Source organism: Protopterus annectens, chromosome 13.part0, assembly GCF_019279795.1.
Source record: "Protopterus annectens isolate FY-2018-M chromosome 13.part0, PAN1.0, whole genome shotgun sequence".
NCBI classification, from domain to species: Eukaryota; Metazoa; Chordata; order Ceratodontiformes; family Protopteridae; genus Protopterus; species Protopterus annectens.
In genome coordinates, this window is record NC_056747.1 from 1,159,931,333 (window position 1) to 1,159,949,602 (window position 18,270).

Below are 18,270 nucleotides of genomic sequence, written 5' to 3' on the forward strand. Positions count from 1 at the left end.
TTTTTACAATCCCCTGTACTCGTTCCCAATAATAATTGCTACTTGTTTATTTTTGCACTGTAATGCTTCTGTAGATGACCTTCGTGTAGGTGCAGCATGGACTGCTTGAGCACCTTTCACGAGTCACTGCAGTCTAGACATTATTTCCAAGTACAGGTCTTCTTTCAGGGCTCATTATTATCAGGGTTATATTCTCATAACAGTGCTGACCAACCAGGAAGATTAGTTAGGGAGTCTGCCCTTATGGTTATACAAGGATGGATGCCATCTTACCAGATGTTAAAGTTATGAACTACAAGAAAAACCTAGTCAAACTAGAGTTTTCACTGTGTGATAACTTAAACTTCTTGTAATAGAGGCCCATGGGATTTATGCAAACGACCCCTTAAGGACATCACGTGTTTCAGCTATATAGCTTCAGAATGTCCATGACTTTTTATTCTTTTTCTTTGTAAGTCTGTATGGATTCATCCAGGCCAATAAAGCCAAACCCCACTAGCTGTGGACATACATGTTTTGGCTTTATGACCTCATCAGCACAGCATAAGGGGACTGTTTGGTTATACTTCAGAAACACAGGGTCTTTAAACCCAGCTGAGGTCCATGACTGTTAAGGTCTCTGCAAAATTACTGTTTGGTTTAGATTATGAAAGTTATGTGCTTATCATAAAACTAGAGAACAAGGTCTATCTTTGGTACCATTATCATCCTTTGTTTAAGGAGAAGTATAATAAGTCTAAGTGTAATGAATGGCACAGTAGTGCAGCGGTAGCGTTGTCACCTCACAGCAAGAGGTTCTCTGGTTTAATTTTGTGCTGCAGTGCCTTCTGTGCGGAGTCTACATGTCCTCCCTGCATTTGTGTGGGTTTCCTCCAGGTACTCTGGTTTCCTCCCACATTACAAAGACATTCATCTGGAGCATTTCTCCCTGGGCCTCTGCTGAAAATTGGCTTTGTTCCAAGTCGGACTTTCCCGGTTAATAAATGTTAAATATTTGTAGGCTTCCACTTGGAAAAATACAACCAGTATGAGATGATGTTCAAGATTTAGAAGAAAGTGTTTTGGAGGACTTTTACAGAAGGGAGGAAGAAAGAGACAGCACTGCAGTGTCAGTAGAAAGTGGATTAAACCTAAAAGTAAATCAGTGGTGGTGAGATTCACAAGAAGGGAGGAGGGGGATGAAGCAGAATACTCTATTGTATTCATCTTAAACCTGTCTGAGGGAATAAAAGACAGGAATAAGTCTCATTGACACAAGGGACAGGTGTAGCACTGAATGATTGGGAAAGAACTTGTAGCAGGTAGAAAGGTGGCTTTTGATGTTAAGTGCAAATAGATGCAGTGTACTGCACTTGGGACTCAACAATCTTGGCATAACATTAAGTGATGGCAGCAGAGAAGGAAGGGGATCTGGCTGTGTTTATTAAACCTTTATTGGACCACTGGGGCAGGGTGAGAGTTCAGTGACAGCAGCAAACAGAACGTTGAGATGTATCTTCGGAAAGTAAGAGTAAGATTCCCAGAATTAGGAGGTAATGCTTACAAAGCTCTGAACAGATCACACCTTGAGTACTGCTTGCAGTTCTGGGGGGCTGTGGAACGAATGGGACACCAGCTGCTGGAAGGAATCCAGTGGAAAGCTAGTAAAAAGATTCTTTGGTTGGAGGAGGCTAGAGATGTTAGAGCTTTTCTGTCTTGAAACTAGAAGAAGCAATGTTGTAATTTGAACGCTTAAAGTGATTAGTTGTCTGAGCTTAACATATATTGAATTTCACAGTGTTTATTACAATATGAATATTATTTCTGTGGAAAATAATTGGACTAAATCTTCAGGGCTATTTAAGGCTTTCCTTTTATGCCAAAGAGTATTCATTACAATCTGCTGTTTTTTTGGTCTTATGGTACGTGAAAGCAGGGATTTCCTGTAAATGTGTGTTTAGCAATTTGGTACAGTGAAAAGGGGAAAAATAGTTTACTATGTTGATCTCATGCATTTAGTATAAAGGGAACCAATCAGCATCTTCTGATTTCATGAAAGATGGCCTGTTGTGGAAGGGAAAGAGGAGCAAAAGTGATAAATGGTAGGCCTTCATATTGATTAAATAGACCAGTGGACCAGAAGTATGTGAGGGGAAGATGGTCAGAAGGAGAACTGGAAAGTACCTTCTCAGTATCTGTGTATTGTGTAATGCCTTAGTTATCGTTATAATGTTGAATCATAAAATAACATGACCAGAAGGTCACAAGATGAGAATGCCGATGCCCACATGCACAAACAGTGGCAAACATTGAGTCTCCTGGCATGAGCAGGCACTGGAACTAGTGCTAATGTGGCCAGAAGGGGTGGGGCAAGTCCAGGTGCTTGTACATGTGGTCATTGGCATTCTCATCTTGTGACCTTCTGTAATTTGGCACTGTAACAATCACTAAAATGATAGTAAATCTATGTCTATACACACACACACACACACATATATCTATATCTTTTTATGTGTAATTTATAATATATGTGTAAGCATATGTTTATATACATACAGACATATATAGATATACATACCTAACTGTATCTGTACATTTTTCATAAGGTTGATTTTTTTTTTATATTGTATTCTTTGTTGCTTATAAATCTAATTACTGTATGTTACTGTTAGTGGAGGTCTTTCTCCTTTGGCTCCTGCTGAATAGAGATTACATGCTCAGTCGGACTTTCCCAGTAAGCATATGTAAATAGTAAATACATAAGATTTGAGTGGCTTTGATTAGATTACAAATTATACTGACCAGAAATGCTAAATGCAGTCCGAAAGTGCAGGAGTAAGGGCTGATATTTTGGTTTAAGTGCTCAATAGAATGACACGTATGGTAGAAGAATTCATTGCAAACTTTGTTTCTTGGCTTGTAAGAGAATCATAATATAGAGCCAAAAGTGGTAATTAAATATGCAGAAAATTGACTGATAGGTAGTCATCTGAGGGTATTAGTAACCATCATCCATAAATATTGTGTTTCAAGATAAGTACTAGGGTTCACTAGTCATTGCCTTTATTATTAGTAGCCTTATAGATAAGGGTAGGTGGAATGTGATGCATCTTTGTACAAAGCAATGAAACACCAGATGGCAGCAAATTAAGAAAAGGATGTTTGGGGAAAATCAAGCTAATTTTGTATTGTGATAACTGTTAACATAAACATTTGTGTTATCATCATTTGAGCCCCAGAATTTTGTGAAAGCTCAGCATGTTATTGTGGCATTTGCTGTGAAATGGGTAGGAGTTTTAGAATCATTATGTCTCGTGATTTTAAAATATTCCAACAGTGTGTTTCACTGCACACCTCCAGACTGGTTTGCCAGCATGATGCACTACAACTACTCCAGGTGCAACAGACAATTGGCAAGACACCCATCCAAGTTATAGCCAGACCCCCTTCCATGACTCAGGACACCCGCTCCTCCTACCTGGACCTACTTGACTCCATCAAGGTACCCTCTTAACACTCTGAGCCTTGGTGACTTCAACTACCCCTCCATAGACTGGGTGAACTATTCCTGCACTAGTGCACTCACCCAATGATTCCTTGACCATCAGCTGTAACCCACTAGACCAGCTGGTCTCATCCCCCACAAGGGGAGATAACATTCTAGACTTGGTTCTCACCAACATGGACGGCCGCTGCACCACTCCCATAGTAAGTTCTTCCCTGGTGAGATCAGACCATTGGTCTGTCTTATTTGAAGTATGTAGCCCATCCACCCCCCCCCACACACACACACACACACAGTCATAACCAGTGTAAAAAACTTCTCAAAGGCTGACTACAACCTTATAAGGGAGGGTATTAGTAGCTTCTCACCATCGCCCCCCTCAGAGGATGCAGACAAATATGCTGAACAGTATACCAGTGCAGTATACAAACACCTGTACAACTGCATGGACTCAGTCATATCCAACATAATTAAAATCTGCTTCTCAGGACAGCACAAACCTATTTGGTGCATGTCATCTAGCAACAGGCTTTACAACCAAAGGAAGAAACTGTTGTCCAAGGGTAAAAAGGCACAAATTCCCAGATAGAAAATCTCCCTCCTTATCCCCAACAAGCAAATTAGATCATGAATGAAAACCTTCAAAGCCAATTATGAATGGAAACTAGCCTCCGAAACAAAGGTCAACCACAAAGCCTTTTTCAGTTATGTCAGGTACCTCCATGGCAAAGCCCAGGTTTGTTTCAAATTAGTTCATGATGGTACCACTTACACTAATCCTGTTGACTTAGCCAATCTGCTAGCAGATAGGTTCAGCACAAACTTCATCCCCTTGTCCCCTCCAAAGGCCCATTCGACATCCCCAGTATTTGTCCTGCACCTCACATCTCCATAGATCAGGTGTTAAAGGCCCTATCCAAGACAAAGAACACAACTTCCATGGATCTGATAGTATTCCAGGCTGTATTCTGCACCATCTCCAGCAAGAACTAGCCTCCCCATTGAGTACCCTGTTCAACCATATCCTAAGTACAGGCTTCATTCCAGCAGAGTGGAGAAGTGCCATTGTCATCCCTTTGCACAAAGGTGGTGCCACTACTAACCCTGGAAACTATTGCTCCATTAGCTTGACAAGTCTGATCTGTAAGGCAATGGAACGTATTATTATGGACCTCATAAACAAAGATATAGGCAGTCTGCAAGCACTTCATCCCCACCCCACCCAGTTCGGATTCGTCAAGGGCAGATCTTGCCTGTTGAACTTGGTTAACTTTTTTGAGACTGTCACCAAGACACTGGATGAGGGAAGTGAGTGCATACAGTTTACCTTGACTTGGCCAAAGCCTTTGACACAATCCCCGACTCTGGCATTATCAAAAAGCTAATATGACTTGGCATAAATCTCTATCTCATCAGGTGAGTGGCCAACTGGCTCACCGATAGGACCCACAAGGTCAAAATAGGTGCCTCCACCTCCCACAGCAAACCTGTCACTAGTGGTGTTCCCCAGGGATCGGGACCCCCTACTGTTTGGCATTTACTTCTCAGAGGTCCAGGCAAAGACAAAAGGTCTGTGACTGATCAAGTTTGCGGATGACTGTAAGTTGGGTGCTGTCGTTGACTCCCCAAATGATGTTAACATACTACAAGAGGGTCTCACAGAAACAAATGACTGGTGCCAAAGTCATGTGCTTAAGTTAAATGCAAAAAAAATTTATTATCATACCATTCAGCAAAAACACGGCCCCTACTGATTACCACATCAACGGCAACCCCCTAAGCACACAACCTGTGGTGAGACACCTGGGTACACAGCTTGACAACAATCTCACATTTGACCATCATGTAGCAGCAGTGGTCAGAAAAGCCTTTTACTTGGTTCATCTTATAAGTAAAGGGATTGTATCCAGAAAAAGGGAGGTTATTACCTCTCTGTACCCCTCCCTCATTAGGCCAATAATTGAGTTCAGTGCCCCGTTTGGTATGTACCTCTCCAAACACCTGCACCAACTGGAACGGCCACAAAAATACCTCACAAAGAGAATGCATGGCCTCCAACACCTATCCTGTGTGGACAGACTCAAATCACTATCATTCTACTCTGTATCATGCAGATTGCTCAGATGTGATCTGTGTCTTGCCTACAAGGCAATCTCAGACCCTGCTCTACTAGAGATGCTCCATATCCGTAAGTCTAACTCCTCGCGCATTACCTGATCAGAAGGCCTAAATCTAATGTGCGACATTAACAAAACCTACTGGAGAGACAGGTTTGTCTCTCAGAGGCTGCCCCGTCTCTGGAATAGACTCCCCTTACACATCAAACAAAGTACATTGCTGACCCTCTTCAGGTGCAACCTTGATGAGTGGATGGGAAACCACAAATTTCTCCCAGGGGTTCCAACTGTGTCCTTCACTGACAGGGGCCACAGGTGCTGGTTGAGATGACTTTTTTGGGGATAAACTCTTGGCTAGGCTTGTAAGGGTTCCAGGACAATTAGCCTAGTAATCTCTTATGATCCTATGGTTATTTCCTCCACAAGAGTGGTGTTGCTGCTGTGAAAAAAAATAGTGCCTCTTCTAAAATATTGTATTTATTTATGGAGTCCGTATCCTCAAAAGGGATGTGTAAATGTTCATCAGACTGCAGACAGTTGATACCCAATTCATTGATTCCCAGCAGACTGATAGATATCGAAATGTGCCTAAAATAGGAACACATCCAGTTTTATTTTTAAAGACAGAGATCACTTGTATAGGATGTGTAGGTTCTCTGCCCCCCCATATAAACCTTTTAAGTAGGTATCTCTGAGGTTCATAGGTAGGTACTAGGCTATTGGCCCTAGGGCCTGTACAAGCCTAGCCATAATGATTCCCTGGCTATTGCTTCCCACAAATATTTACTTTCCTGGATCCCTGTCTAGCAGGGCAACTGATGTGATCCCCGGGGTGAATTTCCTATCTCCCATCCAATTGTCAAGGTTCCTCTTGAAGAGGGCCATTGAGGCACTCTGCTTGACATGTATGGGCAGCCTATTCCAGAGTATGGGGAGTCTCTTAGTCAGGAACCTATCCCTCCAGCATGTTCTATTTATCGTGATGACAAGGTTAAGATCCCTTGAGCGTGTGGCTCAGAGGGATTGGGATTTCTTTAAGTGTAGCATGTCCATCAGCTCTGGGTTTGCCGTGGCCTTGTATGTTAGGCAGAGATCGCCTCTGAGTGGGTGATATGTGACAGAGTATAGCTGAAGTTTATTTAGACGGTCAACATATGGCATCTGCTTTAGGCCTGTGATTCCTTTTATGAGGTATTTCTGCAGCCTTTCTAGTTGTTGAAGATGTCTTGTGAGGTACATACCAAACAGGGCATTGTATTCTATAATGGGTTTAATGAGGGATGAGTACAGAGGGACAATGACCTCCTTTTTTCTGGATGAAAAGCCATTAGTGATGAGGTGTGCCACGTAGAAGGATTTTCTAACTGTTGTGGCTATGTGGTTATCAAAGGCGAGACCACTGTCCACCTGTGTCCCTAGGTCTCTTATCGCACTTTCAATGTTTAGTGTACTGCCGCCTATGTGGTAGTTCACAGGTATGTGGTTTTTCCCAAAGGGGACAGCTATACATTTTTTGGCATTTAGCTTGAGCCCATGGCTCTGGCACCAGGCATGTGTTTTGGTAAGGCCCTTTTGTAGTATATCCACATCATTTGGGGATTCAGTATTCAGTAATGGCTCCCTGCTTGCAGCCATCTGCAAACTTTGTAAGCCAGAGTTCCTTACTGTTGGCCTGTACTTCAGAGAATTAGATAGCAAACAAGAGCGGTCCCCAGGACAGAACCCTGCGGTACACCACTTGTCACTTGTCTGGAGCTGGATTTGGAGTTGGCTACTTTTACAGTGTGTGTTCTGTCAGTAAGCCAGTTTGCAACCCATTGAGTGACATGATTCCAGAATGGGGGATAGTGTCAAAAGCCTTGGCGAGGTCTAAGTAGGCTGTGTTTACCACCTTACCCTCGTTCACAGCTCTGGAGACTCATTCAAAGAAATTGATCAGGTTCAGGAGGCAAGATCAGCCCTTCACAAACCCAAACTGGGTGGGGTCCAGTGTTTGAAGGTTGCCAATGTCTTTGTTTATAATTTCCATGATAATACGTTCCACGGCCTTGCAGATCAGGTTCATCAGACTGATGGGAAGGTAGTTCCAAGGATCCAAATTGGATCCTTCCTTGTGGAGTGGGATGACTGTAGCTGTGCACCACACTGTGGGCACGAAGCCTGAGGTGAGGGTATTATTAAACATGACACATAGGTGCGGTGCCAGTTCATTTTGTAGTTCATTCAAGTACACAGCCCAGGATGTCGTGTGGTCCCATGGATGCTGTATTCTTGGCTTTGGAGAGTGCGTTTTTTACCTGAGTGGCTGTGATTAATGGAATTTGGCATTCTTTCGGTGTTGAGATGGGCCCTTTAGGGGGTGAGGGGGGGTGAAGTTGGCAATATCCTTGATATCAGTATATCTAGTGCCATTCTGCTGTAGCTCAGAGCAGATCTGAGTATTGCCATTTAGATTCTTGACATAGCTATAGAATGCCTTGTGGTTGTCTTTGGAATCTTTGGCAATTTTGTTTTCGTAACTAGCTTTGGAAGGTTTTATGAGGGATCTCATCTTTCTACTGAGGCTGGTGCGGGTGTTTTTTGAATCCTGGGTTCTTCCTCTTTTCTGCAACAGTTTCTTCCTTCCGTTCTACAGCATGTTTATGGCAGGGGACCACAAGATTGGATTCCTTTTTTTAGGGGACAGCGTCTTGGTTCTGTTTGGGGTCCATGCACAAGTGAATATGCACGTACAGCACCTTAGTGTAGGATTCAGCAATTGAACTTCCAGTTCCCATCTGCATGGGTGTCATGAAGTTTACTTCTGACTTGAGAAGCATGAAGTTGGCTTTGGAGAAGTTTTTTATGGAGGTTTCCTTAAAGGGGAGGTGGGATGTGGATGTCAAGGGTGATTAGCTTATGGTCTGATCTGACCAACGAGGGGGTGACCACTGGTGTGGAGCATTGATCTCCCATGTTGGTAATGACCAGATCTAGAATATTGGTACCCATGGTGGGACTATGAATTAGTTGCTCTAAGGCGTTGGAATTTATGAATTCCAAGAACCGTTGAGCAAAGGTGTTGGTACAGAAGTAGTTTTCCCAGTTAATGGCAAGGTAGTTGAAATCACCCAGTATTAGGGTGTTTAGTTGTATCTTAATAGTTTCCAGTATGTTTAGAAAGGTGTAGTGAGAATCTTAGGGCATGGTGGGGGATCTGTAGCAAGCTACAATTTGTATTGCAGTCTTACCTAGTGTTAGTTGCACCTGCAGGATAATGAAAGTTAATTCTTCAGCTGTAGCAACCTTTATTAAAAATGTTCCCTTTAACATGAGAAACCATTGTAATGCAGCAGAGATTGAGAAATCTTACCACCATGCAAGACACTTGATAGTTTCAGGTTCTTGTTATTCAGTCATATATTTATTCATTCATTCGTGTCCCACTTTAAGCTGTACATATTCTTGGGAAGACAGAGCCTGCACTGCTAAAGTAAGGGTGAAAAACAGGTCGGGAAATAGTCCTGGGTAAGGACAGCCCATCATGGAGCAAGCTCTTTCATATGTGCACTGAGCAGTCTTATACCTGGAGAAGTTTTATGTGAAAGGAAAGTGCAAGTCTCTGGCAAACCTTTTGTGACCATAAGGAAGGAGCACAGACACAAAAGGCACCATACCAGGAGATGATGTAGAGAATCATGTACTGGGATATAGCAGTGCTGGCCACTCCACCATTGTTCTTAGCTGCATTAGACTAACTTATGTGGTGGGGGGATACAACCTGTATTACAGTTATGTCTTTGTCGTGCTTTATATAAAAAAGTGAAATTGTTTGACATGGTGTGTATATATGTTTTTATTTAATTATTTTTTGTTTGTTTATCTGACACCTACAGCATAGGGTCTACAGTAACCGTGGAAATGGATCTGTTACGATGGAGCTTGGAATCAGGAAACATTCCTATTATTTGTCCCATTGGAGAGACTCCAAGTGGGCAATCTGTTCTCCTGGATTCTTTGGATGTAACTGGTGCCATTTCTAGAACACTGAACCCTCTAAAAGTTATGTTCCTCAACAACACTGGCGGTATTAGAGATCCTAATAAAAAGGTAAGATAAACCTAACATAAAGTCAAACGACACTGCATCATGTTTGAATAGTACATTTTAAAAGAGAGCATTTAATTTTTTTCAAAAATGTTTCTATTGCTATCCAGGAATACATGACATTTTGCAAGAAAGGGGCCATTTGTGAGCTCTTGCCCTATTGATCCCCATTACATTAGCGTCTGTTTTCTGATCTCAATAGTTTTGTAGTACTGCCATGGGATATTGCAGTATGGTGCTTATTGTTTAGATTTCTTCTCTCTAGACACAGTTAGGCCATCCAGCACTGTGTTTTCTAGCAAATAGCAAGCCTAGTACACTTAGGCTTTTTGGGTGCAGGTAATCTTCAGTTGCATAAACATAGTCTGCAGGTACATAAAATATGTTTGTGTCCTATGTTTTTATATGGTTGTTTAGCCATTCTAATGGCTTATAAACCTGATTTGTGATAATGTTATAGTGTATACAGTCAGCTCCCTAAAGTTGTGAATCATGTACAAAATCAGAAAATATGCAGTAGTGCAATTTGCACAGGAGGGCAGGTAATGTCAGATTTTGAGAGAATGTAGGGTTTGATGTGAGGCACCTTGTGGTCATAGCTATTGTCCCAGGGAGTGTATGTATTTCTGAGGGAGGACACCAGATTACATAAGTGGGGCACAGCTGTGCAGACCACCTATCATATCCTTACCAGCTGTTGACTGCAGTAGTCTAGTGCTCTGTGCAGTCATGGGCAAGAGCAGTTCATAAAAAAATGAAGGCTCGTTGCCTGTGACTGCAAATTAATCAACATTAGTATGTCTATAAATACAGACTTTCACTGAATTTTAGGCTGTCATTGGCAGGAGCATTGCACCATTACTCCCTTGGTATATTTATTGGTATATTTGTAGTGGGGGTACAGTAGCATAGTTTCTGTAGTAGAGAGACACCTGGTATTGGTTATGTGACGTCCTCACTCTGGGCCAGTAATCAAGGAGCCTGAATCCTCACCACTGACAGTGAAGAGGGACGTTCACTTGGAACAAAAATGGATAAACTCAGTATTTCCAGATGCAGTTGTGTGCATCAAGCACAATTTCTCTTAAGAGCAAACTTTGAACACACTCAGTCCGGGGGCTGGTTTCTCTCTCTGTCTCCCTCCAAGTCCCCAGTAAGATTCTCCACTGGCACAGCTATAGAGTTGAGTCCTCAGCTGAGTGTCCAAGCCAAGTCCTCCACCACTGTGTCTGTGAAACCATGTTCCTGTTCCAAGCTGACACACACATTCTTTGAGATTTGATTTTCACACAGACACACACACATTAGCTATACACCCTTCTGCCCAGACTATAAGGTAGTTACACTGCCACCAGACTCTCCAAAGCCAGCTACTTTAAGGCTGTTAAAAGGGTACCCAATTATACCAAGTGAAATTAATATCAATACAAATGATAGTGTTTGACCAATGCAGTAAGGCTTACAGGAGTGGTCACAGTGTCAGCAAATAGATGCAAGTCCTCCCAAAGTTTAAAATATTCTCTAAAGGACAAACCACAATGAAAAGTTTAAATATATTTAATAATAAAAGAACATGAAAATACTACATATCTATTTACAAAAAACACCAAAGTTTCAATCACAGATATAAAAAAACAATACTTAACCAGTCTCATTATATTTTCCTGACTGATGTAAAGAATTATTATTCCCTGGTTCACTTACTAGAGCAAGGCAAGATGAAGTAGATGAGGAGTCATTCTTTGTCAAGTTACAAAAGCAGACTGCTCTAAGACTTCGGTCTTGCCTAGTATTAAAATATAATTTTTCCTAGATTACCGAATGACATCGCATACATCTGGTCATCTGATTTCTGCTTCTCACTGCTACCCACCGCTCCATTGCTACAAACTGCCAGGATTTAGCACGTATGTGTCAATAATACACACACATAGAAAACCTTGCTAAAATCTGTTGCAGCTTCTGGAGGTCATAAAACAATTTCAAGCCTCCACTCTTCCAGAGTAGCTATTAGTTCACCCAAATGTCAATACAGAAAGCTTCCTAGTACAGACATTTTGTCACTGGCTACGTTGAGAAATGTAAGATAAATCTTCATGGCCTAAGCCAGGTAATTTAATGTCAAGCTGTTTTCAAAGTTAGCTGGAGCTGAGCTTAACCTCTTCTCTTCCAGTATCCTCTGTTAACGTATATATTTAATTCAATTACAGTACAGTCGGGACTCACTGTTAGTATATTTTTAACACAAGCAGCTTTACAAATACATTTTTCAACACAAACATTTGTACAAATTAGTCTGATATACAAATTACATATAATTCTGTACAAAATTCCAGCTAGCTGTGCTGGCATATGTTATATATCCACTGCCCTACTTCTCCAGGCATAGCTGGCAATACCTTACATCGTCACATGTTACTCCTTTTTAAGCCTCCATGTCCATGCTTCTTGATAGCTCTTACACTGCAAATGTAGGGCCATCAGCACCCCCCCCCCCCCAAGAAAAAAAAATGTCAGGGCAATCTGCTAGGTCATTGACACTGGTAAATGGAGAGGGAAGGTGCCCATAGCAGCATCCATGTTGCATCTTGAAAGATTGCAGGTTTGGAATGCTGCTGGATTTTCTTTACATTCTAGCCCCGTTGCATGCTGGATGATGCAACTTGGTGGAAGTGTATGGAGTTTTGTTAGGCAACCCCATGCCATGCAGTAACATGCTCGTCTATAATTTTGCCCTTGGCAGAAGTGGATAATGCTGTTTCATCATTCAGCACTTAGTATCCAGCAGACATGGCTAATATGCTCTAGCACGTCTCTTTCCTGATGGAGGTAAGCAGGCTTTGTCTCAGTATTCCTTTGCTGGTCCTTGCAACACCCTGGGTGCTACTTGAACCTGAATCTAGTCAGGACTTTCGCCTTCTGTGCCATGGAATCAGCTGTCCCTTGCTGCATTTTTGAGGAGACTGATGAACTGGCAACACTTGACACTGTCCCAGATGTATTAAGGAGTTCTAACATTTCCTCTGCTCTGGAGAGCTGCTTTAAGGTACTTAACCCAGTAAAACACAGCACCGGGGTTGCCAGAAACTGCTTCACTAATGCATTCGCAATACGAGATATATAATCCATTGAAAATAATTTCATCTAAAAGAAATGGTACTTCCTGAAAATATAACTGTAAATGGCATTTTAAATGAAGATATGCCATGTGTCCCCTCAACAAATTAATAATCATTTCCAAGGCTGCCACCATGTGGAGGAAAATTTCCCAAAATGTACAGTACTGTGATCTGTCTCTGCAGCCATAGTAAATGCTAATGAGGCATTTTTAGGAAAAGCATATGCCAATTATCCATATGCTTTCCTGGAAATGCCTGTCATAAGGCTATGTAAAGTAACATGTCCAGGCACGGCAGTGAATATAGCCAGTGGCCGAAGTTTATATTCACCCATCGCCATAGTGGTAAGTGCCGGGGTGTTTAGCAGACAGGTAGTGTGTGTGTGTGTGTGTGTGTGTGTGTGTGTGTGTGTGTGTGTCTGTGTGTGTGCAGCGTGTGCGTGTGTGTGTGTGTGTGTGTGTGTGTGTGTGTGTGTGTGTGTGTGTGTGCGAGCGTGTGTGTGTATAGGCATGAGTGTGTATATGTGTGACACTCAAAACTCATGCAGTATTGGGATAGTAGACAGCACTAGACACCAGGGAGAGCTTTTTATAGTGGGCCTTAAAGGCAGTTAATAAAATGGAAAAACAAATTAATAATAAAGTTTTATAGTATGAAAGACATGGAGGGGGGTGGACACCACACACCAGGGATGCTTTATGTAGCTTAACTAAAGGCACTTAAAAGATTCAAACCCTGTACCTTAATGATAATGCTCTACACCACCACTAGCCACCAGAGATACTTTGAAAATATTATTCAAGTGTCTAAAAAATGCAGTAAAGGGTGGAAGGAAACATTTCAAAACCTGAATGCATGGCTTGTCAGCTAGTAACCTTATCTCACTACACTAACTCAGCAGTTATACTGTGTAACAAGTATGAAAGTGTAATGTATCACATTATTCACTAATTGCAATAGCCCACGAGTTACGAGAAACATGGCAGGTATAGCATCCAGTGGTTGGAGTTGTCTGTAAAATCAGGGCAGTTGAGAGGAACGGGGGTATCCATATAGGGGGAAACTTCAGGACAAAGCCAAGAAGAACACTATACAACACCAGGGAGAATTTTAAAGTAGTACTGGGATTCTATTAAAAAGTTAATAGAGCAACAAGCTTGCATTTTACAAATGATAAGAAAATGAAACCTTAACATCTGACATTATTGACTGACTATATGGGGTCTGTCATTTGCGAGAGCAGGAACAAAAAATATTAGAAGTATTGGGAGCATTCTGTTAGCTCAGGGACAGGTAAGAGGTATAGTTTGTGTGTGTGTGTGTGTGTGTGTGTGTGTGTGTGTGTGTGTGTGTGTGTGTGTGTGTGAGAGTGAGTGAACACAGGGCGTGTCAGTGCCAACATGATGCATGGGCTGCCTTTGTTCACTACCTGTGGAAAGTGCTGATTTGCACTCAAGATAGTTAAGGATGATTCAGAGATGTGCAAGTTAACCTAGAATATGGTCTTCCTCATTGCAGATAACATGTCTCTGCATCGCCAATTGCCACATTGTTTAAGCAATCCCTTTTTTGTGACAGTTGTTACCTCCAGAGCCAGGGTATTTTCTGAATTCCTGGATACATCTTTGGAGTTTTTCCTTTGCTACGAGATATGAGATCTTGGATTTGGTATACAAAAGTAACGGGTGTGGGGCAGCCCCTTGCATACTTGTAAAATAAAATAAAATAAAGGAAAATATTGATTATTGGTATTCACTTTTCTGCATCAATTTCACTATTTTTCCCCCTTTGTAATTTATGGACTCAGCAACTGCAGGCCTTACAATTACAATAGAAAGCCAGTCTTTCTATGGACATGCTGGCTAGACCATTTTGATGAAAAAGTGGTGCATTACAGAACACTTTTTCAAATTTTTATATATAAAATTGAGTCCTGGCCAAATAGTAATGACGATGCAAGTATGATTGTAGATGCCTACAAAGTGGCACCAGTAACCTAGAATGATGTCTTTCTCTAGAGAGATTGTACTAATGTCAGTAGGAGAGACGTCAGCTGTCCAGGAAGATGACAGGTGAGGTTAATAATTCCAGGGGTGAAGCATCATTTTTCTGGAAGTTAACCATTGTGATTCAAGAGGATGGTCATATAGCCCAAGTTGGTAGTTATGAGTAAGCAAAGCAGATACTTCTGATAGTTATGTGGCAGTAGTTACATAGACTAATGAGGCTAATGTTCAATTGCATTGTGGGAATCCATACTCCCAGAAATCCGAGTTTAATGCTAACTGAGCTTTGAGATGTGTTTCATGAAGTGTGTATCAAACTTTTTAATGTCACAGCTACTCTAGTTTTCATGGATTGCTTTGGTACCTCAAACGGGTTAATTCAAAATATCCTGAATATCCTCTGGTGCAGTGGTTTGCATTGTTGCCTCACAGCAAGATGTTCTTCAGTTCAATTCTTGGCTGGGATGCCTTTTGTGCGGACTCTTCATGATCTCCCTGCTTTCATGTGGGTTTCCCCCATGTGCTCCAGTTTCCTCCCACATTCCAGAGACATGTTTCTGGAGAATTTCTCCCTGGGACTATGCTGAAAATGGGTTCTGTCCCAATCAGACTTTCCCAGTAAACAAATGTTAAGTAAATACATTTAACAGGTTACTTTGTAACCATTGTATATAGGACAGGAACTGTAAAGCCTGTGGCATAATTGTATCGAATACAAAACTAACAGTGTATTTGTATTCACTGAACCTAAGTGGTATCTTTACATTGCTGCTTGCCCTAATTAATCACTGTTTGCTATGATGTTAGCACAGTAGTATGTGTGTTTCTACTACCCTTTACATCTGTCTGTCTTCTGTATTGGTCTTCTGTAATATGTTCTGTTTAACATATCTTAGTTTCTGTTTCTAACCTTTCTTTTACTTATCCTTCTGTAATTTTCTGTTCCACGTTGTTTTACCTAGGAGAAAGTGAGTACTGTAAGAATTGTCTGCTGTCTTAAGCTATGATATTCAGCATGTTGATCACTGCCATAGTAGCCTTAGCTATATGGGTTATATCCTGCCAATGATATAACAGCTGGCCAGATTCTAAGGCTTTAGGGCACATTTCTTGTGGCCAAGCTGTCAGACAGCACAATCTGAGCTGACTAAAAGGCAAGTTTGGGTGCCAAACCCTTTAGAGCTGTACTGCTGCCAAAGAGTATGCCCCTCTGAGGCTTTTGAGGGTTGACTGTCAACTTGTGCTGTTCCTTTACTGGGCATATAAGCCCCCTTTGGGGGAAGAAACCTTACATTCAATATTTTTTGTTGATTTATTAATACTTTCCTGTTCAGGAAAGTTATTTTAAAGCAAGGAGTTTGTGTTTTAACAGACTGTCACAAGACTGTGTTATACTTTTAAACAAATGCATTCAAGAGGCACTCTTTTTTTCCTGTCAGTTTAACAGTTGTTTAAAGTATTTAAAAACATTGTTTTGTGGATAAATTATGTTTATTTTACCATTGGGGGCTGGTGAGCATTTTAAGTACTTTTACTGTTTTTCTGTAAAACAAGTGATTTTTGAAGACTTTAAATTTTTACTGGCTTTTCCTGGTTGTTTTCCCCAGTTGTTGGTTTGACCATGGAACACAGTTAGTCCTTCTTACAGCCACAAAGAAAAAAAAAAAATTTAAGGAAACAGCTTTTGCCACCATAGCAGGCTTACAGTTTGGCTCAGCTGTAGATGTGGTACTCTGCTGTGACTATTTGTTCTACCTAAGACCACCCATCTTTTACCCCCGTTTCCTCTGGTGTAGCACCTACAGTCACTGTGGACTCGGAGTTAGCCACGTCTTTTGCAGCTGTTGGGTTCCTCTCAGTTGGTAAGGGAGAGCCACTCTTGTTGGTCCGGGGAGACAAAACAGAGAAGGCTTTCCTGTTTTCTCAGAAAGTTGTGCTCATCTCTAAGGAAGCTACTACAGCCACTTGTAATACTATTGCCTATTTTCTTGTCAAAAAGAAACAGAAAACTAAACATGTATCTACTCATCCTCAAATTTCCACAGACAGATGTAGTTTACTGGGTATGGCTCAGGGTTTTATTCAGGTTTTTGATTCTTCTTATGTATTGTTTTATGGTAAAAGAAAGAATTCCTTTCCTGAAAAGATTCTGAATCTGGACCAGAGCATGGAGGGATTTTTCTGATTCTGAACACAGTGAAGAACATAGTTTATGGTTCTTCCTTCGGGGTTCCTATGTCTTTGAGACTATTTCTAGAATGTGCCAGTGTTTTCACCGGGAGAGCATTGATGTTTCTTAGTCCCTCAGAAAATTTTATGAGCTGTTAAAGAAGGAATTTTCTGAAACTTCACCATTTCCTCAACTTCTATTAGCTTTCAAGGATGTGTTTGTGTCTGTCTGTATTTTCCTGATAACTAGCCTCCTTCCCCTAAAAAAGCAGATAGAATGTATAAAGTTCCTCAATCTTTCTAAGTTTTTATACACTCTTCCCAAACCTGACCCAGCTAGCTTTGGCTATTCCTACTGCTGCTAAACAGTTAATTCCTATCCTACTCTTCCTGAAAAGATGGGAAGATTATTGATGGGTACAGGGAAATATTGTATGCTTCTGCAGCTTTGATTTTCAGAAAATTGAATTACCAAGGCTCACATATTAATTTTCATTCTAACTGTGAAAGTATGAAGAATGTTTAGTCTGCAGTTTCATCTTGTGAGGAAACATTTGCTTTAAATTATTGTTCTACTGTATTATTCACGGCTCTCTATTTACAGTGTGTATGAATCCGTTTATAGACCTTTAAGGGCTATGCCCTTTGGTACTGTTTTGAGAAGGTTTGCCTGTCTGCAATCTCAGAACCTCCTAACCAAGGGGATGTGAATGAGATTTTATTTTCTCATTTGGATAGAGGGTCACTTTTTGGTTCCTTTGCTGCAGAGATGATCAGAAGGTGTGATGAAAGGGGTAAGTTAAATCAGGGAATCTCTAAGATTTTCTGCCCCCCCCCCCCCCTTCTGATATTCTGAGGAATTCTCTAACCCCACATCCAATTTTGGCATAATGACAAGGGTGTTACAAAAAGAATTCAAGAACCCCTAAACCCAAGGATAGTTTGACAGTTTGTCAAACTGACAGTTGTCAGTTTGACTTTTTAAGGGACCTTGTCCCCCACACCCACCCTAGCAGTCCCTTTTCCCATCCAGAAAGTCTGAATCTCCATTTTTCTCTTTGGCAACAGATTTATCTTCAGAACCCATTTGTCTGAAACTGTCAGTCAAGGTTATAGATGGCAGTGAAAGAATATTCCTCTTTGCCAGGAAGTTATTCCTCATCCACCAATCCAGACTGTTATTTCCATCTGTCATTCATTACTTGCTGTTCTAGGGAGTTATAGAACCAGTTTCTTCTTCCCAAGTTGAGAAAGTTTTTTGTTCAAGGATGTTTTAGTGGCAAAGAATG

At 41.3% G+C, this 18,270-nt stretch overlaps 1 protein-coding gene across 1 annotated transcript in view; it reads left to right on the forward strand.

Moving 5' to 3' along the window:
- The window catches only part of NAGS (N-acetylglutamate synthase), a 207,817-nt gene that overhangs the window by 24,875 nt on the left and 164,672 nt on the right, over positions 1–18,270 (forward strand). The window contains exon 3 of the mRNA XM_044055156.1: positions 9,477–9,690. Coding sequence (XP_043911091.1) covers positions 9,477–9,690 — 214 coding nt within the window. The remainder of the gene's footprint in view (positions 1–9,476; positions 9,691–18,270) is intronic.